This window comes from Coenobita brevimanus, chromosome 85 (assembly GCF_032717465.1).
Source record: "Coenobita brevimanus isolate Jiangsu-jjx chromosome 85, ASM3271746v2, whole genome shotgun sequence".
In the NCBI taxonomy this organism is placed as follows: Eukaryota; Metazoa; Arthropoda; class Malacostraca; order Decapoda; family Coenobitidae; genus Coenobita; species Coenobita brevimanus.
In genome coordinates this window covers 7,433,033-7,458,503 of record NC_137038.1, presented here as the reverse complement: position 1 = coordinate 7,458,503, position 25,471 = coordinate 7,433,033, and the positions used below count along the sequence as shown (strand labels likewise).

Below are 25,471 nucleotides of genomic sequence, written 5' to 3'. Positions count from 1 at the left end.
GTGTGTACCGTCAAGGTTCCCATCCCTTATAAGGTACAGGGATGTTACAGGGTATCTCTCTCTCTCTCTCTCTCTCTCTCTCTCTCTCTCTCTATCTATCTATCTACCTATCTATCTCTATCTATCAATCTGTCTATCTATCTCACATCTAATATTGAAAAACTCCACTTCCCTCAATCCTCCCTCTCCATATTTTTCCCCTCTCTCTCTCTCTCTCTCTCCTCCCACATACATCCTGGTAACTATCTCAAGGGCATCATTTTTTTGAACTTGTATCCCGGGAGAGAGAGAGAGAGAGAGAGAGAGAGAGAGAGAGAGCCGGGGTCACCTTCTCTTGACCTGCAGACCACTTTCTAAACGCGGGGGAGGAAAGGCTAGAGAAGGGGGAGGGGGGGAGGGAGAGGGGAGGAGTGAAGGAGGGAGAGGGAAGGAAGAAAAGAAGGAGGGAGGGACAGGGAAGGAAGGAGGGAGGGACAGGGAGGAAGAAAGGAAGGAGAGAGAGAAAGGGGGGGGTGAATATGTGGGAAGGAGAGGGAAGGATTAAAGAAGGAAGAGAAGGAAGGAATAAAAGAGGAAGAGGGCCAAGGTGAAGGAAGGAGGAAGGAGAGATGGAGGGACAGGGAGGTTGGAGGAGAAGAGGGGGAGAGGAGAGGAAGTGTCTGGAAAAGTGAGTGAAGGACGCGAGGGACAGTGAGAGACGGAGGGAGGGAGACAGGAGGGAGGGAGGGAGGGAAAAAGAGGTAAGAAGGAGGAAAATGGAGGAGGTAGTTCTTGGAAGGGGCCTGGAGGGAAAGGGAAGGGGAGGGAAGGGAAGGGAAAAGGAAAGGGAGAGGGAGGGAAGGGAGGAGTAAGGGATGGGGGAGGAAGTTTTGAAATGTCTGGAAAATGGACTGTAGAGGAGGAGGAGGAGGAGGAGGAGGAGGAGAGAGAAAGAGAGAGGGAGAGAGAGAGAGAGAGAGAGAGAGAGAGAGAGAGAGAGAGAGAGAGAGAGAGAGAGAGAGAGAGGGAGGGAGGGAGGGAGAGAGAGAGAGCTGTTCAAGTAGGTGAAAGTCTGTGGGTGGTGATAGTAGGCAACTCTCTCTCTCTCTCTCTCTCTCTCTCACCTTTAAGCTTAACATGACTATTATTGTTTTATGTATAATCTAAGCAGAATATAAAGATACACAGATTTTAAATAATTTCAGGGAGTCTTTTTCTGTTAACTGATGGTTTAAAAAAGATATTATAGAAAGGGAAGGAAGGGGAGGGGAGGAGGAAAGGGAGATAAAAGGAAGATATGGGGAGGGGTGGAGGGAAAAAAGAGAGAGGGAGGGAAGGGATGAGAGGAGGGGAATGGGAACGATTAAGGAAATGGAATTGGGAAGGGACGAGAGAGAGAGAGAGAGAGAGAGAGAGAGAGAGAGAGAAAGTGTGGGAATGTGGAGTTTAAACCTTCGTACCCTTTCCTCCTTCAGGTGCTGAGACCCTGCACGTGCTAAGAAAACCTGCACTTGCTTAGAAACTTTGCGCGTGCTGAGAGACCCCGTACGTGCTAAGTACCTTATACTCGTAGGAGCTGAGATACTGCACGTGCTAAGACCCTGCACGTTGAAGAGACCGTGTACGTGCTAAGGGACATAAGTTAACCTAATATTTCACGCCTTCTGCCTGACACTTTTTTTTTTTTTTTTTTTTCTGTCCGTCACACCCTGCCACTCCTGACTACTTTCCTCTTTATCAGGCTTTTCTGTGATCAAGGCTGGGTCATCACTTCAGCCCGAGGACGTCTTTCTCGCGTTATTCCCTCTACAATCATACAATCTTAACGATTAATTTCAATTCTGTGTTTCTTTCCACATTAACTTGGGCCAGATTTTCGTTTTTAGCAGCACACTAGCCAAACGACTGTACTGAACCTTTGGCCTTTCCATAACTCTTCTTCGTGACTAGCATCATATTCCAATGTTTATTTACTGTTACAACTGAGCATTCAAAAAGGAGCGACACAATTTTAGGTCAAGTTAGCATAAAAAGGGTATAGCATTATAGGAACTGATTATACCTATATCTAATCCAGCTCAAAACGTCTTCTAAAATTAGTATAACCGTCTGTAGGTTTCAAAAGTAAACTAAATAAGTCATTAAAGCGTTCAGGGAGTTATAATATTCCTAAGCTGAGAGAGGCTTGGAATGTTCCTCTGCCCAAACTTGATTCGATTCTTTTTAATGTAACGCGTCAGAGAGGAAAGTGATGCCCCATTTGTGATGTATACATGGTTTATTTTTACTATATTCCTGTCACCTTACCTTGGCCTAGATTTTCGTCCTTTTGCAGCTTTTTTGACGTAGCTCAGTGGCAGGAAGACAATACTACGGCTCTGCAGCTTCTCCACGCAGATCTTCGTGATTATTGCCGTATTCACGAGTTTAGTATTGAAGATGCAGGGATGGCAATTTTAGGCCAAGTTAGTGTAAAAAGAGTATAGGCGTAAAATTGTCACCTATCCAACTTGAAGAGTGAACTGTAACAAGGGATTAAAGCTAGACGATATTGCTAGTCACGAAGAAGTGCTGTGGGAAGGATGTAGAGCTGTAGTACTGTCTTTTTCTGCCACTGAACTAAGGGAAGTGAACTGCAAATGGACGAAAATCTCATGGAGAATTAGTAAGTGAAGTTTTGTCTCTGGTGCCCGTATTTTCGTCGTTTAAGTAAGCCCCCTAACACCTCTTCCTTAGCGATTTATTTTTTGAATATGGCTGATGAATATCCTTTGGTACGTTATCTGTGCAGAGTATGACGGTACTGGAAGGATTTATGTAACACAGAAAAGGACAGTAAGGTGTAGTACACAAAATAAATCGATTAGGGAAAGGTATTAGGGTGCTTTCTCAACTTTCACAATTAATGTAATGAGTCTACAGTATACAGGCACATAAAAGTTAGCCTAGGACAGTAAGGTGTAGTGAAAGAAATAAATCGATTAGGAAAAGATGTTAGAGAGCTTATTCCACTGCGTCTACTTCACACTTAGGGCATGTCCGTCACTCTCCTCCCTAACATCATATCAAAGGGAATCATCAATGGGCAGGGTAAAGAGGCTCCCTAACACCTATTCCTTAGCGATTCATTTTTAGAACTACCCATTAACATTTTCTTTTTTCTTTCTCAGCAAACGATCTATTTTCGACACTACCCATTAATATTTTTTTTTAACCTCTATCTTTTTAATAAGCATCTAGTTTGGATAAATAACACACAAAAATATAGTAACGAAGCAGATATAGAAATAAATCAATAAGGAACAGGTGTTAGGCAAGGCTCTCGAAAGTTAAAGCTTTCTAACACCTCTTCCCAAGCGATTTATTTTGCTTATTACACCTTACTGTCCTCTTCTGTGTTAAGTAAATCCTTCCAATATCGCCAAACTCTGCATAAGCATCGTACAAAAGGATAGTAACTAGCCAAATACAAAAATAAATCACTAAGGAAGAGGTGTCAGGGAGCTTCCTTACCAGACGAGAATACGAACCAAGAGTGTACAAGGCGAACTTCTCTCTCTCTCTCTCTCTCTCCAGGTATGGTATTTCTTGCACACGTAAAAAACTGAAGGACAAGAGGGGTACGAAGTTTCTCTCTCTCTCTCTCTCTCTCTGGCTTTAACTGCATGTGTTGGCCTATTCTAAGTGGCCTGGAGATTTCGCAAACACCTTGTCATTACCGAATTATTCTGTACATTACACCTTAATACCCCCTTCTGCGTTACTGATGCAGTGTCAATATTTATAGTTATCATACAAGAGAATGTTGGAGGGTAACAGGCAAAGTAAATCGCAAAGGAAGAAGTGTTACGAAGCTTCCTGTGCCACCTTAAGAAGTAAAGCATTGTTTACTGTTCGAGGGTAACGAATTACTGCTTGCGATTGAACCTATTATTCTTATTACTCCTTTTTACAAATAGGGGAGTTTCCTGTGATAAAGAAAGGAAGAATAACCAATAAATATATAAATAAATAGATAAATAAATAAATAAAATGTTACGAAGGAAGGGCAATGAAGGTATTTTGAAGATAATTTAATACTTCCGCTAAAGGATGAGTTTGGCGTGCATAATAAGGTGCTATATTAGGAGGGTCCAAGGATGAGAGAGAGAGAGAGAGAGAGAGAGAGAGAGAGAGAGAGAGAGAGAGAGAGAGAGATTACGGTCCCAGCAAGGTAGTATGGCCGTAATGTGAGGAAAAAGATTGTAAAGGAGAGAGAGTTGATCATACGGTCCCAGCAAGGTAATCCGGCCGTAATGATATATGAAAAACGATCCTGAGAGAGAGAGAGAGAGAGAGAGAGAGAGAGAATATGTAATGTATGACCATAATATATTTTCTTTGGTGTGTGTGTGTGTGTGTGTGTGTGTGTGTGTGTGTGTGTGTGTGTGTGTAAAGGGGGAAAAAGGAAACAAAAAAGAAAGCGCCAGAGCAAACAAACTGTAGAAATCGAGAGAGAGAAAGAGGCAGAGCCAAAACAGAGGCGAGGGGAGGAACCGTTTCTCTCCTACCCCCCTCCCTGTCCCCCTTCCCCCCCTCCTACCCTTCCCCCTCCCTCTCCACACAAGGAAACTTTCACCTCCGCTCTCACCTCTAACACTGGCGAGTGGATATGACAGCTGAGATCGGAGAGATTCGTCACTTCATATTTAAATATTTAAAAATAATGGACTTTCACGGAAGTATCAGAAATGGGTTTAAAGGTAAGCTCTAAATAATCAATGGAACGATTCTACCTTTTTTTTAATATAAGTGAAATGAACGACATCTTTCAGTTCAAATGTTCAAAATCGTAACTGTTTTAACGAATTCTTTATAAATATTTCGAGATCAATTTTCGTGGTGTACAAGAATGCAAGAATCCAAGAAACACGTTATATCTAGTTTTGAATATCCAGTTGTAACGGTTTCAACAGACATAACGGTATTTTTTCCAGAACAGATTTGCTTATGAAATTGTAATGGTAGCCGATTTTGGACTGTAGTTGCTGTGATTGTGGTAGAGCGATGGTGGTAGTTGTGGTTGTCGACTGTGAAGCGATAATAGTTTGCGTGGTTGTGGACTGTGGTGTTGGTGGTAGTTGTAGTTGCTGATTGTGTAGTGATGTGGTAGTTGTGGTTGATTGTTAAGTGTTGGTGGCGGTTGTGGTGGTTGATTGTGATGTGGTACTTGTGGTTGGTGATTGTGAAGTACGGTAGTGATAGTAGTGGTTGGTGACTGAAATGATGTGGTAGTTGTGGTTAGTGATTGTGTAGTGGTGGTAGTTGTGGTTAATTGATGCGGTGGTTGTGGTTAAGTAATGTGGTAGTTGTGGTTAAGTAATGTAGTAGCTGTGGTTAAGTGATGTGATGGTTGTGGTTAAGTGATGTGGTAGTTGTGGTTAAGTAATGTGGTAGCTGTGGTTGCTGTGATAGAAATAACCTATATACTGTAGTGATGATGACCGTAAATGTTGTGACTGTGGTAGTGAATGTGATGATAGTACTCTGTTGATGGTTGTGGTGAAGATAACTGTGGTGATGCTGGGTTAGGAGATTGTGGCTGTTGTGGTGGTAGTGATTGTAGTAATGGTGGTAGTTGTGATGATGGTAATAATGGTGATAGTAGTAATAAGTGAAGGTTGTGGTAATGGTGGCAGTTGTGATGGTGGTGGTGATGGTTGTGGTGATGGTGGTTGTGGTGATGGTGGTAGTGACTGGTAGCTGTGGTATTGGTGCCGGTGGTTGTGGTGATTGTGGTAGGTGTGGTGAAAGTGCGGTACAATCTCTCTTCGGCCACTAAGCACGTGAAAGTAAATAAATCAATGTATCTCAGTTTTTCGTCTTTTTTTTTTCTTTTGTATTTCTGGTTCAACTACTCTCTCTCTCTCTCTCTCTCTCTCTCACACACACACACACACACACACACACACACACGAAAAGATTGTTTATTATGGCTGTCGGTTTGAAAGACGTGTACAGAAACATTATAAACGGTAAGGTTTTACATCCGAGGACTCTTTCTGATTTAATTCTTGCCATTTCCTGACGATTTTATTCATTTTAGGAGACTTCAGATTGGAGGGGCGAGATATAGCCTTCATTATTATTATTATTATTATTGGAGGGTTTTCCTAATAAATTCCTTTGGAGGTTGCAAAAATAAAATACAGCGTCCTCGGCCTCAAGGGGAAGGAACAGATGGACAGCTTCATAAATATTATAAAATTCAGTTGTAGAAATTACATTTTTTTTTTTCATTTTTGACAACAGCATCTTCATGGTTTCATATATATATATATATATATATATATATATATATATATATATATATATATATATATATATATGATTGTTACTTCAGAGAGAGACAGACACACAGACAGACAGACAGACAGACAGACAGAGATCATGTAAGACTGATTGAGAAATATGATTGCAAGATTTTTTTTACGCACCAGAAATTTACATCAGACATGAATCATTACTTTCTTGTACTTACTGGAGGTGGCGACTCCGTGTAGGTCTCAGAAGGGGCATAGTTAGGGGGCAGGGAAACGGTGTCCCCCGGCATATCTCCCTTTTCCGCCATACTGGTAGAACAAGAACACTTACAAACGGAATAAGACACTACCACACGCCCTGCAGTCCTCAGTCAAACTCCCCCAACTTTCCAGGGAGCGCGCCGTATTTATAACTTTGGGCGTCTGGTCGAAGTTGCCAGTTGATGCTTTTTTGTCTTATTTATTTGTGGATGTATACAACATCGTTATTTCCACTTTAGCCTGTTGGAAAACGTTCTTATGAGTGACTTAAGTTTTTTAGACGTGTTGATTAAATTAATAAAATAGAGGAACTAAAGGTTATAAGTGAAAATGGATAATTTGGCATCTTTCTACACACATTTCCTCTCCCCTTCACCTGTTACCCCCTTCCTCCTGCACCCCCAACCGTCCCTCTCCTACTTTCCTCCTTTTTCCCTCCCTCATTCCGTCTTACTTCACCTCCTTCCCTCCTTCCTGCCTGCACCTTCCCTCTCCCTTCACTTTTCCTTCGACTTACTCTATTTTATTGTATATGCTCATTTATTTATTTTACCTCTACAGCTGGCATTAGTTTCGCCTCTTTAGCCCGGTAACGTCTTTCCTGGAAAATACAAGTTACTTCCAGACGATATTATTCAGTTTAGTAATAGCTGTAGTAGTAATTATATCCCCAGGTTCATCTGAAACTGAATCCAGCGAACTGCAGGTTGAAGTTGCCCTCATCCTACAGTCCACCATCTTCCTTTACGGGATAGGGAGGGACTTGAGGGTCGATTGTATGACTAGGCAGAGGAGTCGCTGTTATATCGGTACCACCACATGAAGGCGTCCCTCTCTAGCACTTCATACAACCTAGATACACTTCCTTAGAACCCAGATTGAAGGGACTAAACACTTCCATTAAACCTAGATATAACAGAACATAGACAGATCCTAAGAACCTCAATGCCACTAGCTTAAGTAAAATACTAGAGCTGTCTGGACCATGAGGGAGTTAATAATCAACCTTAGAACCATAAAAAAGTGAAATAAATAAATAAATAAGCAGAAACTGGATGGTAGAAACCGGAATTTTTCGTTCTCCTTAATTTAAACATTTTCATCGGTTTGCAGATTAATTCACATAGCTCAACTGAAAATTAAGACAAGTTCTACATCTTCCATAGCACTTCCTCGTGACTAGCATCGTGTTCTAACGGTTCAGTGGCAGAAAAAGACGATACTACGGCTCTCCGCTGCCACAGCTCAACATTTAAGATAGAGAAACGGCAAAGTTAGGCCAAGTTAAGGTGAAGAGAGTAGAGGAATGCATACTGAGCCGTCTCCACAACACGCGAGACTATACCAGCTAAGAGTGTGCAATATATGGATCACCCTGTCTGTTTTATGGTTTGAACTGAATTGAGTAACGGATTTCTAGCGGTATCAAAGAGCATATGGCGCTAATTAAGAGTAAAAATACTCGTATATACATGACAAGCAATGGAACGGCAACGGGAAGGGAGATGTAGAGGTGAGTTTTGACGAAAAAGTGGTCTTGGTGTTGATGTGGTCTTGGTGTTGAAGTGGTCTTGGTGTTAAAGTGGTCTTAGTGTTGAAGTGGTCTTGGTGTTGATGTGGTCTTGGTGTTGATGTGGTCTTGGTGTTGATGTGGTCTTTTTGTTGAAGTGGTCTTGTTGTTGAAGTGGTCTTGGTGTTGATGTGGTCTTGGTGTTGAAGTGGCCTCGGTGAAGTGGTGGTTTTGGCACTGAAGCGGTTTGGTGAAGAAGTGGCCTGGCGTTAAAGTGGTCTGGTCATGAAGTGATTTGACGATGAAGTGGCTGCAGTAGATTGGTCAGTTGGCTGAAAGGCTTGACCCAGGCAGGGAGGAAGGGTCGCTGTCACTGGGAGGTCCTTAAATTATTCCTGCCATGAAACCAAAATATCTTATAGGAGTAAAGGGAAAATAAAGGCCAGAAGAAACACGGAAATTATGGAGAATAGAAGTGGGCCACAAAAGGAGAAAAGGACAGTAAGGAGAGAAAGACTGGAGACAAAAAGACCCCTTGTTATCGCCTCTTACGACATGCAAGATACAGGGAAAGTGTTCTCCCTACCTCCCCCCTTATGGTTGAGAGGGGCTCCTTCATGTGATGGTACCGAAATAACCAGGCGGACCCACTACCTGGCATTACAAACGTCCCTCAGTAACCTCCCTATCTCCCAAAAGGAGGATGTGGACTATAGAAGGGTAGATTAAGGCTGGAGTCGACTGTGTCCAATTTCAAGTGACTCTAACGTTGCAGCTGCTACTATGGATGACATACTCGGGCTTTGCATACAGATACCCTCAACACTCTTCTATCTGCTGATTTGATTTGATTGATTGATTCATTCATTCATTACTTATTTATCTATTTATTATGCTTCATATCTGCAGAAAGCTGTCTACCGTCGTCATCGTCGCCATCGTCATGATCATGATCATCGTCGTCGTTGTTGTTCTCGTCGTCACCTTATTCATTGTCATCATCATCATCATCATCATCACCGTCCAGACTTCTTTTATCACCCAGGATGAGGTGACGTAGAGTCTAAAGCAAAAAGAAAAGAAAAAAAAAAGAGGATAGAAAATAACTGACAAAAGGAGAACTATACTCTGTTCACTTTAACTAAGCTTAAAATTAGCCCCTCTATCTTCACTGTTGAGCCGTAACAAAAGATTAACACTGGCATATGTGCTAGTCACGAAGAAGTGCAAGGGAAGAGATATAGAACCGCATTATTGTCTTTTTCTGCCACTGAGCTACGTGAAACAAGCTGCCGGAGGACAAAAATCAAGGACGTGTGTGTGTGTCAGAGAGAGAGACAGACAGACAGACAGACAGACAGACAGACAGACAGACAGACAAACAGACAGATGAACTTCCTCCTTGGTGTTTTGGCTACTTTAGGTCTGCGAAGCCCACAAGTGCCTTCAGTTTCCATAAATAATAATAATAATAATAATAATGATAATAATAATAATAATAATAATAAACACACGCACACACCTGAACAAAAATTCCACTAAAATAATTGAGTAAAAAAAAAAAATAAAGGCAGCTCCTATATTTAAATTTGGCTATATATATATTTTTTTTTTACAAAGGACCATTCGTACGCAGAGTAAAAAGGCAGCTCAGGATTCACTCTAGCATTGGACAGAGTGTTATGGGAAAATACAATAGTTCACAGTCAGCAAGAATAAACTAAAAAAAGAATATAGTCTCAGGCTGAAGGGGTTAACATTACACGGGAGAAAATAATATCACATGTAGACGTGTGTGTATTTTTGGTTCTGAGTAAATTACAAGATCATTCTTACACTCTGTTCGTCTTAATTTTGCCCAGATTTTGGTCTTTTTGCAGCCTATTTCATGCAGTTCAGTGGCAGAATAAGACAATGCTACGGCTGTACATCCTTTCCATAGCTCTTCTTGGTGACTAGCATGATATTCTAATAATGCTACTCAATCGCTACAGCTCAGTATTCAAGGTGGAGAGATGGCAGCTTTAGGCCAAGTTGAAAAGCAAAGAGTATAGTGATGTAGTGGCCAATAAGGCTTACTACACATTGCTTCTTCTCTATTCAACATTCAAGCTCCTATGGCCCACTCAGCTGAATAAAATCGTCTGGCGTTAGCTGGAGTGCAATACTAGAGTTATCCCGGTCATGAAAGGGGTCAGTAGTAACAACAACATACACCTATCAGGCTCCTATGACTCACTTTCCATTTCATACTATCCCCTTGCATTACATATGATGGAGAAAAGGGTCACCACGATAGGATATTTACTAAGCTGGTGAAATAGTACATGTAGGCGTGTTTCCCTTTATCGTATTGAGTAGTAGTAGTAGTAGCAGTGGTAGCAGTAGCGGTGCTGGTGGTATTAGTAGTTGTAATCCAAGGCTCAACGTAAACCCAGTGGACTGCAGACCAAAGCTACTAAAACCAGTATTAGCCAGTTCGGGAAGAGGAAGGCGACTCAGGGACGTTTATATTATACCTGAACAGTTCCACCGCCCGTCATATCAGTGCCACCACATAAAGGCGTCCTTCTCCACCACCCCCATGTTGAGTGCACTGCTAGTCATGAAGAAGTGCTCTGACCTGGAATAACAAACGAGAGAGAGAGAGAGAGAGAGAGAGTCCCGAATCAGAAACACGTTGGAAGGGAATCTTACCAAGCGTTTCCTTCCTACTCTCTCTCTCTCTCTCTGTGATAATTTTTCTCACTGGCTTCGTTTCGTGTCATACTCCTTTCACACTAACTTGGCCCAGAGTTGCGTCCTTTTGCAGATTATTTCACATAGCTCAGTGGTGGAAAATGACAGTGCTACGGCTCTACATCCTTTTCAGAGCCCTTCCTCGTGACTAGCACCCTGCTGTATTGTTTATCTGCTATAGTTTAATATAAGCCAAGTTAGATTGAAAAATATGTTGTATTTTGTGTGTGTGTGTGTATGTGTGTGTGTGTGTGTGTGTGTGTGTGTGTGTGTTATTTAGGGTGACTGACTCTGAAATGCTTGTTAATGAGAGAGAGAGAGAGAGAGAGAGAGAGAGAGAGAGAGAGAGAGAGAGAGAGAGAGAGAGAGAGAGAGTTCAGTATACGGGAAGCACATAGAAAGTCCTCCACCAGAGTTTCCACGGACGAGAAATTTGAAAGTATGGTCCGTTAACCGCTCAATCCGTTAACGTCCTTTTTTAAAACTTGAATCAAACCATCAACGGTCGATTTAATTCAGCGCAAAGGAGATAAATGGTCGTGAAGAGAATTAAGGAAGGATTTACCTAACCCCTTCTGTTTGAAACAACTATTATAAGGTGAATAAAAATCGTCTGGGATAGCTTTCTTAGTTTCTATTTGTTCATGTTTGAATTCTTCCTCGCATTGTTGTGCATGCGTCGTGTGTGTGTGTGTGTGTGTATGTGTGTGTGTGTGTGTGTGTGTGTGTGAGAGAGAGAGAGAGAGAGAGAGAATTATTTTCGTATTATTTTGTTGTAGTGGTAGTGGTTTTTGTTGTTACCTCCGCCAACGAAGTTGGAGGAGATTATGTATTCACCTATATTTGTCTGTCTGTCTATTTGTCCGGACGATATCCGAAAGTTCTCAATGAATTTCAATGAAATTTGGTGGAAGGGTGGGGCCATGGGCCAAGAAAGAATTGACTAAATTTTGGGGCGGATCCGGATCCGGGTCCTACGTATAATATCTCCAAAAGTTCTTAATGAAGTTCAATAAAATTTTGTGGAAGAGTGGGCCATTGGTCAAGGAACAATTCATCAAATTTTGGGACGGATCTGGATCCTTTGTATTCCACACAATGTCTCCACGGACCCGTATCTGGATGCGGATCCATTTTAATGGCAGTGGCATTGACAGATGTATACGCCCTTTGAGTTCTTTCTAGTTTTTTCTTGCCCTGGGAGAAAGCTTTGAATCATCTCATCATCATCATCATCCTAGCCAAGCGGACCTGCCTACTCGTACATCCATTCTTTTCATCTCTTCATACCATCTGTGACTTCAGCCTTATTGTCAACAGATTTCCCTACTCCACATCCATCACGAATCACATTATTTCTTACCCTGTCCATCCTTCGCACTCCACACACATTCATTAAGAACCCCATTACCATCACTCGTAAAGCCCCTGTCACACATACGCGACTCAAGGCCCGACCGCAGCGGGACTCAAGGTCGTGTCCTAGTTGGCTCCCACGCCTCCCGACTGGCCCCGAATCTAATCTGCTCATGACTGCCTTACGACTGGTCGTGACGTCCTCAAGAATGCGACCAGATCACAAGGCGACTACGAGGCGACCGCGAGGCGATCGCAAGGCGACCATGGGGCGACAGAGCAACGAGTCTTCAAATTTGAAATTTTAACTGATTTTTGTCACCCACGACTGCCCAAGAATACAACACGACTCCGTGACGCGTTTGGGGAATGCACAACGACCCCCTCGAGCCTCCCCCGACCCCCTGCCGACCCCCCCACGATGACAAGCGCGGGCCTCTAGCGCTTTATACGCTGTTTGCTCTCCGGCACGCAGTTGCCATGTGTGACCAGTGTTGCCAGATCGCCGATCACGCCCGGTTTCCAGCTAAGACTCTTGGTGCACTCTTTGTGTGGTCTGGGATCAGTCCTAGCCCAGTCGTTGTGTGGTCTGCCTGTGGTCTGCTTGCAGTTGTCACGTGATCATGAGCCATGATTCCAAATCGCCGACTGGACTTTCAAAATGCGTTACGCAGTCGTAACGGTTTTTTGGTCGGCAACTGTAAGCTGGCACACAACTAACGCATCATGATGCATCCAATTGAGCTAAGACTGCTTCAGGACTGACCTATGACACTCCCGACTACGATGCAACTGTGACCCGACTTTTGGCAAGTAGTGAGGCTCGAGGAGTCGTCCTAGCGGCTCACGACCGCCCTCCAGAGTCCGGGCTTTTTCGGAGAATCAAGTGACGACCGATGGCAAAAGCCGTTACGACCTTGAGTTGCGCCGCAGTCGGGCCTTGAGTCGCGTATGTGTGACAGGGGCTTCAGCTTGATGTTTCGTTCTCATGCCACACCAGAATTTCATATCCGTACATTACTGTGGATAGTAAAACATCAGTTAGTCTTCTTGCAACCTTCAAACCCAGACTTCTGTTTAGTATTAAAACCTTCATAGCACCTTCCACTTTCCTTCCCTGTGTTGCTCATCATTCATTCCACACACCCTGATGATGACCCTCGGATAGTCGAGAGGAAATGATCAAATTCTTCTTCTTCCCTCTTCCTTTCCCTCTATTGTTTTCACTTCCCTCTCTCCTCACCCACCCCTTGCCCCTGTCCCCGTATCTCTTTCTGCCTTTCTAAAGAACTGTTGTGGATGACTAACTGGACTGTTAACTGGGACTTGCAAGCAAAGGACAAGATCATAAGTCATGACAGAATTAATGCGAGGTGATATGGTGGTGAGAACCCTCCAGTCAGAATGATAGCCTTGCTCTCAGCATGAGTTTCATCTCTTCATTTTTCTTTTAATTTGTCATGTAACGTTACTAAGGACAGTAGACTGGCTACCCTCATTTAAATATGCCGAATACAATACCTTAGCCTCGGGTCCCTACATCTCGTTGGGGGTAGTATAAGGAACTGGATGTTAAAGTTTTATATATGCAATTATGTATTCATTTTTGCCACATCCACAAGGACGGACAAATATAGTGTTTGTTCCTAACTGTGTCACTCACTCACTCACTCACTTATGCAGATACCTTACCTTTTTAGAAGAATAGAGTCCAGACAGTATGGGGATTGTCGTGGAAACGAAATTCTGGACGGTGATAGACCTTCACCTAGGCCAGGTTCTAGGCATAGTGGGACCTCCGAGGGCCGTCCTCATTAGGAGGGATGGCAGGGAGGTCGTTTGGCAAGGCCGATTTTTTTTTTTTTTTTTTAAGTCATGAGATTTTGCACAATGGTAGACCAACTCATGGGCCGGGTTTGAGGCAAGATGAAACCTCCAAGGATCGTACCCCACGGGAAGGAGAGGTCCTTGGATACCGGCCTTGGGTTTAACGTGGGAACAGGAAGTTTTTGCATACTGGTAGACGTTCACCCAGCCACATTTAAGGCAGGGTGGGGCCCGTAAGGGTCGCTCCCAGCGGGGGAGGGGGGTGACAATGCCATAGTAGCCTAATCAGAAACACGAAATTTCTCACACTGGCAAACCTTCACCCAGACCAGAGTATAGCCAGAATCTGACCCACTGAGCTCTGTAGTATGGAGAGGCTATCTTCGTCACGAGCGTATGATTTTGGCCGCCATATTGAAACACCAGGACTCAAATTCAAATTCAAATATTATAGAGCTCAGTGGATTGATAAAGGCCGGAAGAAACATGGAAATATCTACAAGAGAGTGTGAACAGAAGAGAAGAGGACGTGGGGAGAAAGACTGGTGATAAATGGGCCCCTTTTAGTGGTCTCATTCATGCAGGAATACTGGGGAAGAGTCTTCCCGCCCCACCCCAGGGAGCAGTAATGTTAGATCGAATTAGCAACAAGATATATTTCTTGTGAAACGTAACGCCATCTCTCTTCGATGAATTCATGTGCCTATTTTTGTATCCGTAAACCGCACAGTGGACATGGCACTATATTTTCTGGGACCATTAGCTGCTTTCAAAAACCCTTAGCAAAAACCCACAGCTCAGTACAAAAACGTGGGCATCAGGCGTGGTGTAACATGGCTGCCGCTACACCAGCGCCGCCCTGGCGGCGGCTACATAAATTACGCGGTGCTACCCATGAAAGCCTCTGCATACCCCAGTGGTAGCCTCCCCCCGTGTATGAACTGTTTGTTTTCTATTACAATATTCCAGGGATGGGTGTGACAATCGAAAACTTGTTTCGTAATATACTGTATGGATGAAGTGTTGAGACCATGAAGTAATCTTGCATTGGTTAACTTCCTCCGCGTGATACCCATTTGTTCTGTGGAACTGTGTAATTTGGATGAAGTGTGTGGGCTTTATATCCAGTGAAAAAAGCAAGTATTTTCAGTGTTGTGGAGATGACGTTGACAGCAAACTACTTTGGAAACAAAGAATTAGTCCGATCCTTTGTAACATCTTTGCATTCTAATTTGGAGACATGCTTTGTAATTATTTTGCATACACTTGAACTCTACCAGTATTTGTAGAAAGTATTTGGTTAGTTGCTATTTTAGTTAGGTGGCAATTACAAATTATTGGATGATTTTACGGTTGCGATAATGACAAGGCCGCGACGTTCTGGAGTTTAAGCGCCGTACCACCAAGTCATGAAAACAAACTTCCACTCTGGTTCCATTTATGTCACTTATTAAGTTGCCTTGCCCATGATACTAAGGATATGAGGTGAGTGCCTGGCTTGTGGTGACTTAGAGGGGTAAGTGAGCGGGGATGACAGTGGTGGAGGGTGAGATAGAGGGAAGGAAGACAGAGTTGACGTGTCAAGAGTCTGTTTCCTCAGTTGGCCAGGGAGTTACATGGTCTTACATTTCAACCACCAACGACATCTTGCTCTTCATAATTACTGGAAGATGGAAATTTTGTTAAGTTTTTACCTTTACATCAAACTCTTACCAGGGCAAACCATTAGTCCTGTATAATACAGCCCATTTCAATGCAAATTTTCTTCAGTAAGTGTTTCTGAGATATTAAATAGCCTTCCATCTTTACACACGGTCAGTATGTCAGCCTCTGTTTTTGCGGGGGATGAATAAGAAATTTCGTTAACCTTCCAAAAAAAAAAAGTGCTGGTGAGTTGTGTTTTACATTAAGCCAGTTTAACCCGTGGATTGCAAGCCACAGCTCAGGCTGGGTAGCGTCACGTTGTGAGCCACAGCTCAGGCTATGCTGGCCGTGCATCACCATAAACAACTCCACCCCCATGCAAACTTACTCATGGCACTACGCAAAGACGGAGAGAGAGATTTTTTTCTTTTCGCCAGATGATGCCCTGGATGTTTATCTTCAAGTTTATTATAAACAAAAACAAATATTCATTTTTTCATTTTTCATTACTCCTGTACTTAAACTTACACATGGCCCTACACAAAGACAGAGATTTTTTTTCTTTTCACCATATGATGCCCTGGATGCTAATCTTCAAGTTTATGGTAAAAAAAAAAAAAAAAAAAAAAAAAAAAAAAAATCCGTTTTTTTTGCTCATCACGGGGTGGGATAAATAAAGGTAATTGTGCAATCCACGGGTTAACCCCATGTGACTTTATCATAACCTAACCATAATACTGTATTTTGTTAATTGTAAACAAATCCAATTATTCTAAGGGAATTTAAACTGTCAGGACATGTTTTCAGAAAAAGTTTCATAAAATTATAAGTGCTTTGTAATTTAGGCCTACTGGTTTTTCACAAAATTAATTATTGAAAGGGTAAAAAATTAATGAAATTTGCTTACTTAAAATATCACAAGTGTTGTTGTCATTGTTTTAGAAGGAGAGATGAATTAAGGAGGAACGGCCTGGGATTCTGTTACGAGTGTACTGAGTTCAGACCTTCACCCTTCTTAAGATAGGCCTCCATTTAGGAGGCGAGGTGGACTAAGGTGGAGCGGCCTGGGACTCTGTTAAAGTGTCAGGAGTTCATACCATTTTAGCCTGTGTGTGGTGAATGTTAAATTGAGGAGCTCCAATATTTATGGATTAATGCAGCATATTCTAGTACATGCACTAAAAATGTAAACTATACTGGTGCCCATTTTGCACTAACTTGGTCCTTACTTTCTCCCTTTTGCAGCTTATTTCACATCCTTGTCATAGCACTTCATAACTAGTACAGTATTATTATAGTCTGTTATTACAACTCAGTAGTCATAATAGGGAGAGGACAATTTCAGGCCAGGTTGAAGTAAAAAGGGTAGGAAACAAATGTATTGTGACCCATAGCAGAAAAAAGTTCAGTGGCCTTCTTGGCGTCCATAAAACCCAATATCTGCAGAATCAGGAGTACGGTACTGTGTGTGTCCAACCATCCCTCTTTATAGATGCTATCCACCTCTTTTACTTTTCTTGGTCATCAGGAAATTGATGGAGTGACACATTATACTTCCCTTGCCTACTGATGTAGCAAACAGCATAACAGTTGTATGGCAAGTTGAAAAATGAATACCCTAATTGTCAAAATCAGCTAATCATTTGTATGATCCCATGGTGCAGTCCAGATCATGAGTTTCGTGTGGGGGAAAAAAAAAAAAAAAAAAAAACTGGTGATGTCACAAGCAAACCCTTTACAGCACACCATATGATTGAGAGATTAAACCATATTAGGTTCAATTATTGGAGTGTTATCACTTTACTCTTTATGTACCGTAAATAATCTTATTTCCAGAAAATGGAAACTTTTAGAATTTTCATTTCCCTATTGTTATTTATTATTACTATTATTATTATTATTATTATTAGGCAGCTATTATTTTCACATGTTAAGGTACAATATAAAGTTGCAGAAGTGAGATGAAACATCTTGTGAAATGATGCATTGTGTTCTTTTAATGTTTTTGTGGTCTTAGACTGGAATACCATTGTTTCCTAGTGCAGTACAGTGGTCTATATTTGTTATCTTTGTTCATCCTTGTTGCTTGCTGAAATTGAGAGATTCGACAAGCATGTTGGCCAGTTCCTTATGTTTGTCAGTCTGTCTGTTTGTTTGTTTGTTTGTTTGTCTGCATTCTACAGGTCACAGTTTTGTGCCAGTCATTCTGGGAAAAAAAAAGAAAAAAAAGGATCAGAAGGTAGATATCCATAAACCGTAGAAGACTATTGTCTTTCATCAAAATCGGTCAGAGGCCCTGGGTTGGGTGGGGGGTTGAAACCCCTCAATGGCTGTGGGTCCGGAAATTGTCAGGACTCAGTGGCCAGCCCTGGCACCAGTTTTTCAGATTTTGAAAATATAATTTTTTTTCTAACCAAAGTGAAGAGAAACTTAAGGCACACCTGGCAGTCCAATTTTTAGCTTCCTAAACCCATCCTATGCTTTGCAATGAAGCACAGAAAATTTTGCCAAATGACTGCCTACACGCCAGTGAAAACAAAGCTGGCACAGTCGGATCCATCCAGCAAGCACTCTGCCTGTAGCAGTTTCATTTTATTGTTAAATATCAGTTTTGCATTTTTAAAACTTTTCCATGTTTGCAGCTACTAAGGTGCGGGCTCAGCTTGGGTTTTCAAAATATGTTGTTCAGATGAGCTATTTATAGACAATTTTGATTTATTCCGTCTGATGTCTGAACGTAATACCTGCTAGCATTTTCAAGGCTGTGGGTGTATAAGATTTCTTTAAACTGAATTAAATCATTTGATGTTAGCCTAAATCCAATTACTGTACTGTGTACCATATACCAGAGAAAGGATTTGGAGCTTTTGACTGCTGTACTGTACTATAATTTTTACTTGTTGAACAAAATCTTCTGGTACTAGTAGCTAAGTAAAATACCCAAGTGTACCAGCCATAGCAAAAGGGTTCATTGCTCTGTCATTCAACCAGGACTACATGTAACCTATGTCTTTTCTTACAGCCACAAGTACCAGACATCACCACAACCCTCGCGAGCCCAGTCCCCGACTTCCAGTGTGGGAGGCTCCACAACAGTACCATTAAGTTTTCGCACTGGTTCACCTCTTCCCACACCAGTAGCTTACAGGTCAGTGTTGTTGAGGTGGTTGTGGTATTGTACTTAGTAACCACTGAACAGTGCAGATAAACCTCCCCTCACAAAGTATTATGCTGGTTTCAGCTAGTTGTAGTATTATTTTTGTTCTTTAGTTGTGGTCCTGAAACATATACATATGAGAGAGGGGGGTGTGAGTTGGGAGCAGGGTAGTGAAATGGCGGGGGACAGGGCGACTTGGAGGCGATTTGTTTGTGGCCACCCCAAACGGGATTGAGGCGTCTGGCAATAGATAGATAGATAGATAGATTGTTTTGAGTTGTAGTAGTAGTTGTTCCCTAGGCAGTCTGGCCAAACATCCCCAAGTCCCAAAGGAAGGCCATGGCCGAGACTGGGCTATCCCACAAAGCTTTCAAGGAGTGTATGTTGTGTTGCTGGCGTAGGTGATTGTGTGCAATGCAGTCTTCCATAATGTGCTTAATAGTATGGGGTGCTGTGTTACATTTGGACAGGCATCAGCGACTTAGTCATCCAGCCTCTTCTGGTAACTTAAGAGGGCTGGATGATGCCCACATCTCAGCCTGGCAAGGTGGATCCTGTCCTCACGAGGGAGATAGCATTCAGAAGGGTGGATATCAGGAGGCCATGCATGCAGCTGTGTGTTGTCTTTAACCCATTCAAGCCCAGTGTCTGGAATATGGGACAGGACTGGGATTTTTCAAGTCTTTATAAAGTAGGGAACCCCCAGGTAGGGACCTATGAGCTTCGCGACCATGACCTTATAGGCGGAGGGTGGCACGCCTAGTACCCACCCAGTGCCATGCCTCACCCAGCACCCCTGGGATGCAGTGGGTTAATGACCGGCAAACCTGTCAGTCTCTTTAACCCATTCGAGCCCAGTGTCCAGAATATGGGACAGGACTGGGATTTACCCCCGGGTAGGGACCTATGAGCTTTGCGACTATGAGCCGATAGGCGGAGGGCGGCACGCCTAGTACCTACCGAGTGCCATGCCTCGCCCAGCACCCCTGGGATCCAATGGGTTGACTGACTGAATGGAGCGGCAACTGATTTGAGTATGGATATGCTTCTGGAAGCTGGTTTGAGGCAGGCAAGGGGGGAGATATGACAGTATTTGCATATGATATCATGTGCTGGGTGTTGTTTTGATATCCCTTGGTGTGTGTGGATGTGCTGGCATGTAGTGAGGTGGATGTTGTGGGTTTGTGGAGGCTGCAGGGAGAATTTGGGTGCCTGTCATGTCTGGATGATCCTTGACTTTGAGGATTTTGGTTTCTTGATGTAGGTGGTCTGTGGGTGTAGTAGCTGTGCAGCCTGTGATTATTTTTAGGGCCTTGTTCTGTATGGTCTGTAGGGTGTTGTAGTGTGTTTTAGTGAGGTTAGGAGCCCAAGCAGGGCTTGCATAATTCATGACTGAATGTATATATTGTTTGTATATTGTGGTGGTGGTTTCTTTGTTGTGTCCAAATGTTGTATGGGCAAGTGACCTCAAGGCATTGAATCTTGATGTTATTTTATTTTTAATGTTTGTGATGTGTTGTTTAAATGACATTGATGTATTGTATGTTACACTAAGGATTTAGGGTGTGTGTGTGTGGTAGGGGAGTGTTATTTATGGTGAGGTGTGGAATGTGACTGTGTTCTGCTGTCCAGTTTGGGAGAAGGGTCACTGTAGATTTGGCTGGGGCTATTTTGAGCCTGTTTGTGGTGAACCATTTGTGTAGTGTGTTGAGGTAAGGTTGGAGGATGTGTGCAGCTGTGTTTGCATTTTGATGTGTACATGTAAGTGTCATGTCATCTGCATAGGAAGCTATGTGTATCTGTGGTGTGTGGCATGTGGGTATGTCATGCATGTATAGGTTAAAGAGTGTAGGGAACAAAACAGATTCTTGGGGACGCCATTTGAGGCCGGAGAACCTGTTTTGTGTTGTGAAACAACCTGCATGTATGTTAATGTAAGTGATTAAATTTTCTCACTGCTATAATTAGATGGTCTTTTGTCATTATGCTAAACTGTTTACACTGTTTGTGTACTTGATAAACCATGCTATTGTCAGATACTACTTTGCTCAACCCTTCACACTCAGACAGAACCAAACACCAGAATACACAGAATGGCTGGAAGGAAAGGGGGGCATTTGATAATTTCATTTTCTCTATATGAGAAGTATTAACTTGGAGCTTCTTTTTGTTGAGGGGCAAGCTTCAGTTCATTGTCTTCTTGGAACATTGTGCTTTGATGTCATCAGCTGTCACATTACATAAAGGCAGTGCAATTTTCTTTACTCCTGTATCTCTTATGTTGATTATGTTACCATTTACAAGGTATGCCCACAAGTTCTGCATAATGTAAGGTAGGGTCTGGGACAAATTTTCACCAACTATATTCCCCTGTGTCTCCTTCACATTTATGGCATGTCTGTCACTTTTCTCCCTAATTCATCATTTCAGAAAGAATCATCTAAGGACAGATGAACATGCATAGTTTGTCTCAGCATAGGAGTCAGGGCTGGGATCAATTCATTTTTGTCAGTTCATTTCCAATTCAGAATATAATTTGAATTAAACAGTTTCAGTTCAGTTCAGTTCATTCATAAAAAGAGAAATCTTCAATTCCAGTTCAGTTCAGTTCATTATGGTCGATATTTCATTCAGTTGAAATTTTTTCAATTCCAAATCAATTTTAATCTACCCAGTACCAGTAATCTAACTGAAAGAAAGAAAAATGAGGATCAAATTATTTTTAACTTTTTTGTGTGATGGCAAGCTGTATATTTTACAGTTTATTTGAGTATACTGTAAGTTAATTATTGTACAGTAATGAATTTGCATATTACAGTATAAAATATTATTTTATCAATTCAGTCATCAATTCATGTCAGTTCATTGATATCAATTCCAGTTCAGTTCATTTAATTTTATTTTATGTTTTTCTCATTTCCAATTCAATTCCAATTCACATTTTTTTTTTAATCTGTTCCAATTCATTTCATAATTGACCTCAGCCCTGGAGTACAGTAGTAAGCAGCAATGGGAAGTTAAAAGTGTGAGGGAAAGTCAGAAAGTATGGTTCCCCATTTTATGTAGACTGTAGCACCAGTCGAGCAGGGCAGTACTCCCGAGGTGGATGGAAAGCTGATGACAGGGAGAGCTGGAGCTCCCGTTTCATCAGCCCTCAGGACTAGTTCCTGACCATCCTCCTTTGCTGAACTTTTTCAATGTCTCAGTAACACAGAGAGTAGGCCAGCATGCTCTCCAATACAAGTTTCTCTAACTATCTACACCAAACTACATGCACAGTACACGCCACACTTCCTTTTCCAAAATTCAAAAGAAAATTATGGCTATCCAACACAGGGCCTCAGAGTCCCCCGGGGGGGGGTCCATAAATGCCCCCACCTTCCGCCCCTCTCCCCATGACGACTTGAGCTGCCAGGAACCACTGTCTGACTCACTTCTTCTTCATTTCTGCAACATTTGTGGGCGTTCCACTAACTTTCGTTCTGTTGAGCACCACCTCTCCTCTTCTAAACCTCACCTTCTCTTTCTAACTGAGACTCAACTGTCTGAGGCAACTGACAGCAAACCTTTTTCTGTACCCTCCTACTTTCTCAATACTCATTTCAAAGCCAAAGGTGGCTGTTGTGTATATATGAACAACGACTTATCTTGCTCTTGTGTTCCTGAACTCGATTCTTCTGAATTATCTACACTCTGGCTTTGGCTATCCTGTCATTCTCTGACTAAATATATCTGCGCTGTTTACTTATCCCCAGATTCTACTGACTATTAAAATTCTTCGACTATCTTACTTCTACAATGGAACACATTCTATCCATTTCTCCTTTCTCTGAAATCTCCATTTTAGGAGATTTCAATGTTCACCACCACCTTTGGCTCTCCTCTCCTTTCACTGATCCACCTGGTGAACAAGCCTACATCTTTCCTATCCTTAATGACCTAGAACAGCTTGTACAGCATCCTACCTGTATCCCTGACCGCCTTGGAGAGAGCTCCAACATACTTGACCTCTTCGTTACGACTAATCCTTCTGCTTACACTGTTAATCTTTTCTCTCCGTTGGGCTCCTCCGATCACAACTGTATCACCTTAACTTGTCCTATCGCTCCGGTACAGCCTGTGGACCCTCCAAAGAAATGTCGTCTGTGGCACTTTGGAGCTGCGGATTTTGAGACCCTGAGGCAGTACTTCTTTGATTTTCCCTGGAATGATTATTGCTTCCATGGCCGGGAGCCATCTGAGTGTGCCTCGCGCATTACAGAGGTTATTCTCTCGGGCATGGAAGCACACATTCCTTTCTCATATCCTTGGACTAATGCAAGAAAGCCTTGATTTACTCACGCTTGTTCTAATGCTGTCCACAGCAAGGAGAGGGCCTATAAAAGGTACCAGAGCTAACACACCCCTGAATCACATTTTGCTTATGTTTCTCCCCGGAATCGTTCTAAGTCTGTTCTTCGCACTGCTAAAAATAATTTCATCCGTACTAAATGTTCTCAACTCTCTAACTCGAATTTTCCCGCTCCTTCTGGCACCTTACCGAAAACCTTTCTAACAACTTTACCTCATCATCCTTCCCTCCTCTTTTCTACTCTGATGGTTTTGTAGCTATTTCTTCTACTGATAAAGCAGATATCTTCGCTCAGACTTTCTCCTCCAATTCCACCTAAGACGATTCCGGTGCTGTTCCTCCTTCACTTCCCCCCTCTGACTTCCTCATGGCTGACATTAAAATTTCTTCAGCTGATGTATTTGCTGCCATCACAGGCCTCAATACTAACAAGGCATATGGGCCTGATGGAGTCCGTCCTGTTGTTCTCAAGAACAGTGCTTCTGTGCTACACCCTGCCTAGGCAAACTCTTTCGTCTTTGTCTGTCAATTTGTACCTATCCTTCTTGCTGGAAGTTTGCTCTCATTCAGCCAGTCCCAAAGAAGGGTGACCCTTCCCAACCCTCTAACTATCGTCCAATTGCTTTAACATCCTATATCTCAAAAGTTTTCAAGTCAATACTTAATAGAAAAATTTTAAAGCATCTTTCCTATCACAACCTTCTTTCTGGTCGTCAGTATGGGTTCTGTCAGGGACGCTCCACTGGCGATCTTCTCACCTACCTTTCAGACTCCTGGTCATCCTCCTTTCGGGACTTTGGCGAAAGCTTTGCCATTGCACTTGACATCTCAAAGGCTTTCGATCGAGTCTGGCATAAATCTTTAATTTCCAAGCTGCCCTCTTACGGTTTCTATCCTTCTGTCTGTGCCTTCATCGCTAGCTTCCTTTCTGGTCGATCTATAGCTGCTGTTGTAGACGGCCATCATTCTTCTCCCAGATCTATCAACAGTGATGTTCCTCAGGGGTCTGTCCTATCACCAACTCTCTTCCTTTTATTCATCAATGACATTCTAAGTTATACATCTACCCTATCCACTCGTACGCTGATGACTCCACACCTCATCTTTCCATTCAGTTCCCGCAACATCAATCTCAGCAGTTACTTCAACAAACAAGGGATGAGGCTATGGTACACCTAATGTCTGACTTGGCTCGTATCTCTGACTGGGGTAAAAATAATCTTGTTGTTTTTAATGCATTAGAGACTCAGTTCTTACACCTATCAACCCTACAAAATCTTCCACAGGTGTACCCACTAATGTTTAATAATACTCAGCTTAATCCTGCATCATCCATGAACATGCTTGGGATTTCATTCACTCAGGTCTTATCTTGGAAAGATCATATTACATCTCTTGTAAAATCTGCTTCCAAGAGATTAGGTGTGCTAAGCCAACTCCATTCCTTTTTTGTTCCTGCACAATTGTTGACTCTATACAGGGGTTTTATCCGCCCCTGTGTGGAGTGCAACTCGCATGTGTGGGGAGGTTCTCCACATACAGCTCTTCTCAATAGGGTTGAGTCAAAGGCTTTTCATCTCATTAACTCTCCTCCTCTTACTGGCTTCCTTCAACCTCTGTCTCTTCGCCGCACTGTTGCATATTTATCTCTTTTCTATCGCTTCTTCAATGGTCGCTGCTCCTCTGAACTGTCTGCATGCATTCCTCCACCTCTACGACGGGAGCGTAGCACCCGTCAAGCAGCAAACTCTCATCCCTTTTCAGCACCCGTCAAGCAGCAAACTTTCCATCCCTTTTCAGCACCCGTCAAGCAGCAAACTCTCATCTCTTTTGCAGTCCAACTCTCTAATGCAAGAGTTAACCATTACTCCCAGTCCTTCATTTATGCAACAGGTCAGCTCTGGAACTGTCTCCCTCTGTCTGTATTTCCTGCTTCCTATGATCTCCAGTCTTTGAAACGCAGTGTGTCCAGGCATCTTGAAATGATCGGATCTTGAATTTGGCTCTCTCATTTATTTTGTTCTTCTCTTGGAAGGAACCGTTTTTGTGGGCTCATGGCCTTTGGTTCCTTCTTCCTAGCATTTAAAAAAAAAAATCCTGTGGAAGTGAGGTCTGCAGTATGCTGTGACTTGTGTGTTAGTGTGTTATTACAGCACTAAATGGGAGGGGTCTCACCCAGTACAGGCAGTGTCAATTTAGCAGTGGTGACTGTAATGACTGAATGGACAAGAAAGACAGATGCAATCAGTGATTCATTTTCTTTGGGTAAAAGGCATCCAACCTGTGGAGATCCATGCCAAGTTCACAGCACCATCAGACTTCCACCTTTTCTCCAAATTGGAGTG

General features: G+C 42.6%; 2 protein-coding genes across 3 annotated transcripts in view; one reads left to right on the top strand and one right to left on the bottom strand.

The window, feature by feature from the left end:
• Positions 1 to 6,644, bottom strand: part of LOC145410444 (uncharacterized) — a 43,857-nt gene extending 37,213 nt beyond the window's left edge. For both annotated transcript variants that reach the window (XM_080280596.1, XM_080280597.1), the window contains exon 1: positions 6,500 to 6,644. In XM_080280596.1, coding sequence (XP_080136722.1) covers positions 6,500 to 6,589 — 90 coding nt within the window. In that variant the 5' untranslated portion in view covers positions 6,590 to 6,644. The remainder of the gene's footprint in view (positions 1 to 6,499) is intronic.
• Positions 6,645 to 15,380: 8,736 nt separating this feature from the next.
• LOC145410458 (protein unc-50 homolog) overlaps positions 15,381 to 25,471 on the top strand; it is a 90,564-nt gene continuing 80,473 nt past the window's right edge. Inside the window, exons 1-2 of the mRNA XM_080280610.1 lie at positions 15,381 to 15,459; positions 18,641 to 18,766. Of these exons, the coding sequence (XP_080136736.1) occupies positions 15,455 to 15,459; positions 18,641 to 18,766 (131 nt within the window). The 5' untranslated portion in view covers positions 15,381 to 15,454. The remainder of the gene's footprint in view (positions 15,460 to 18,640; positions 18,767 to 25,471) is intronic.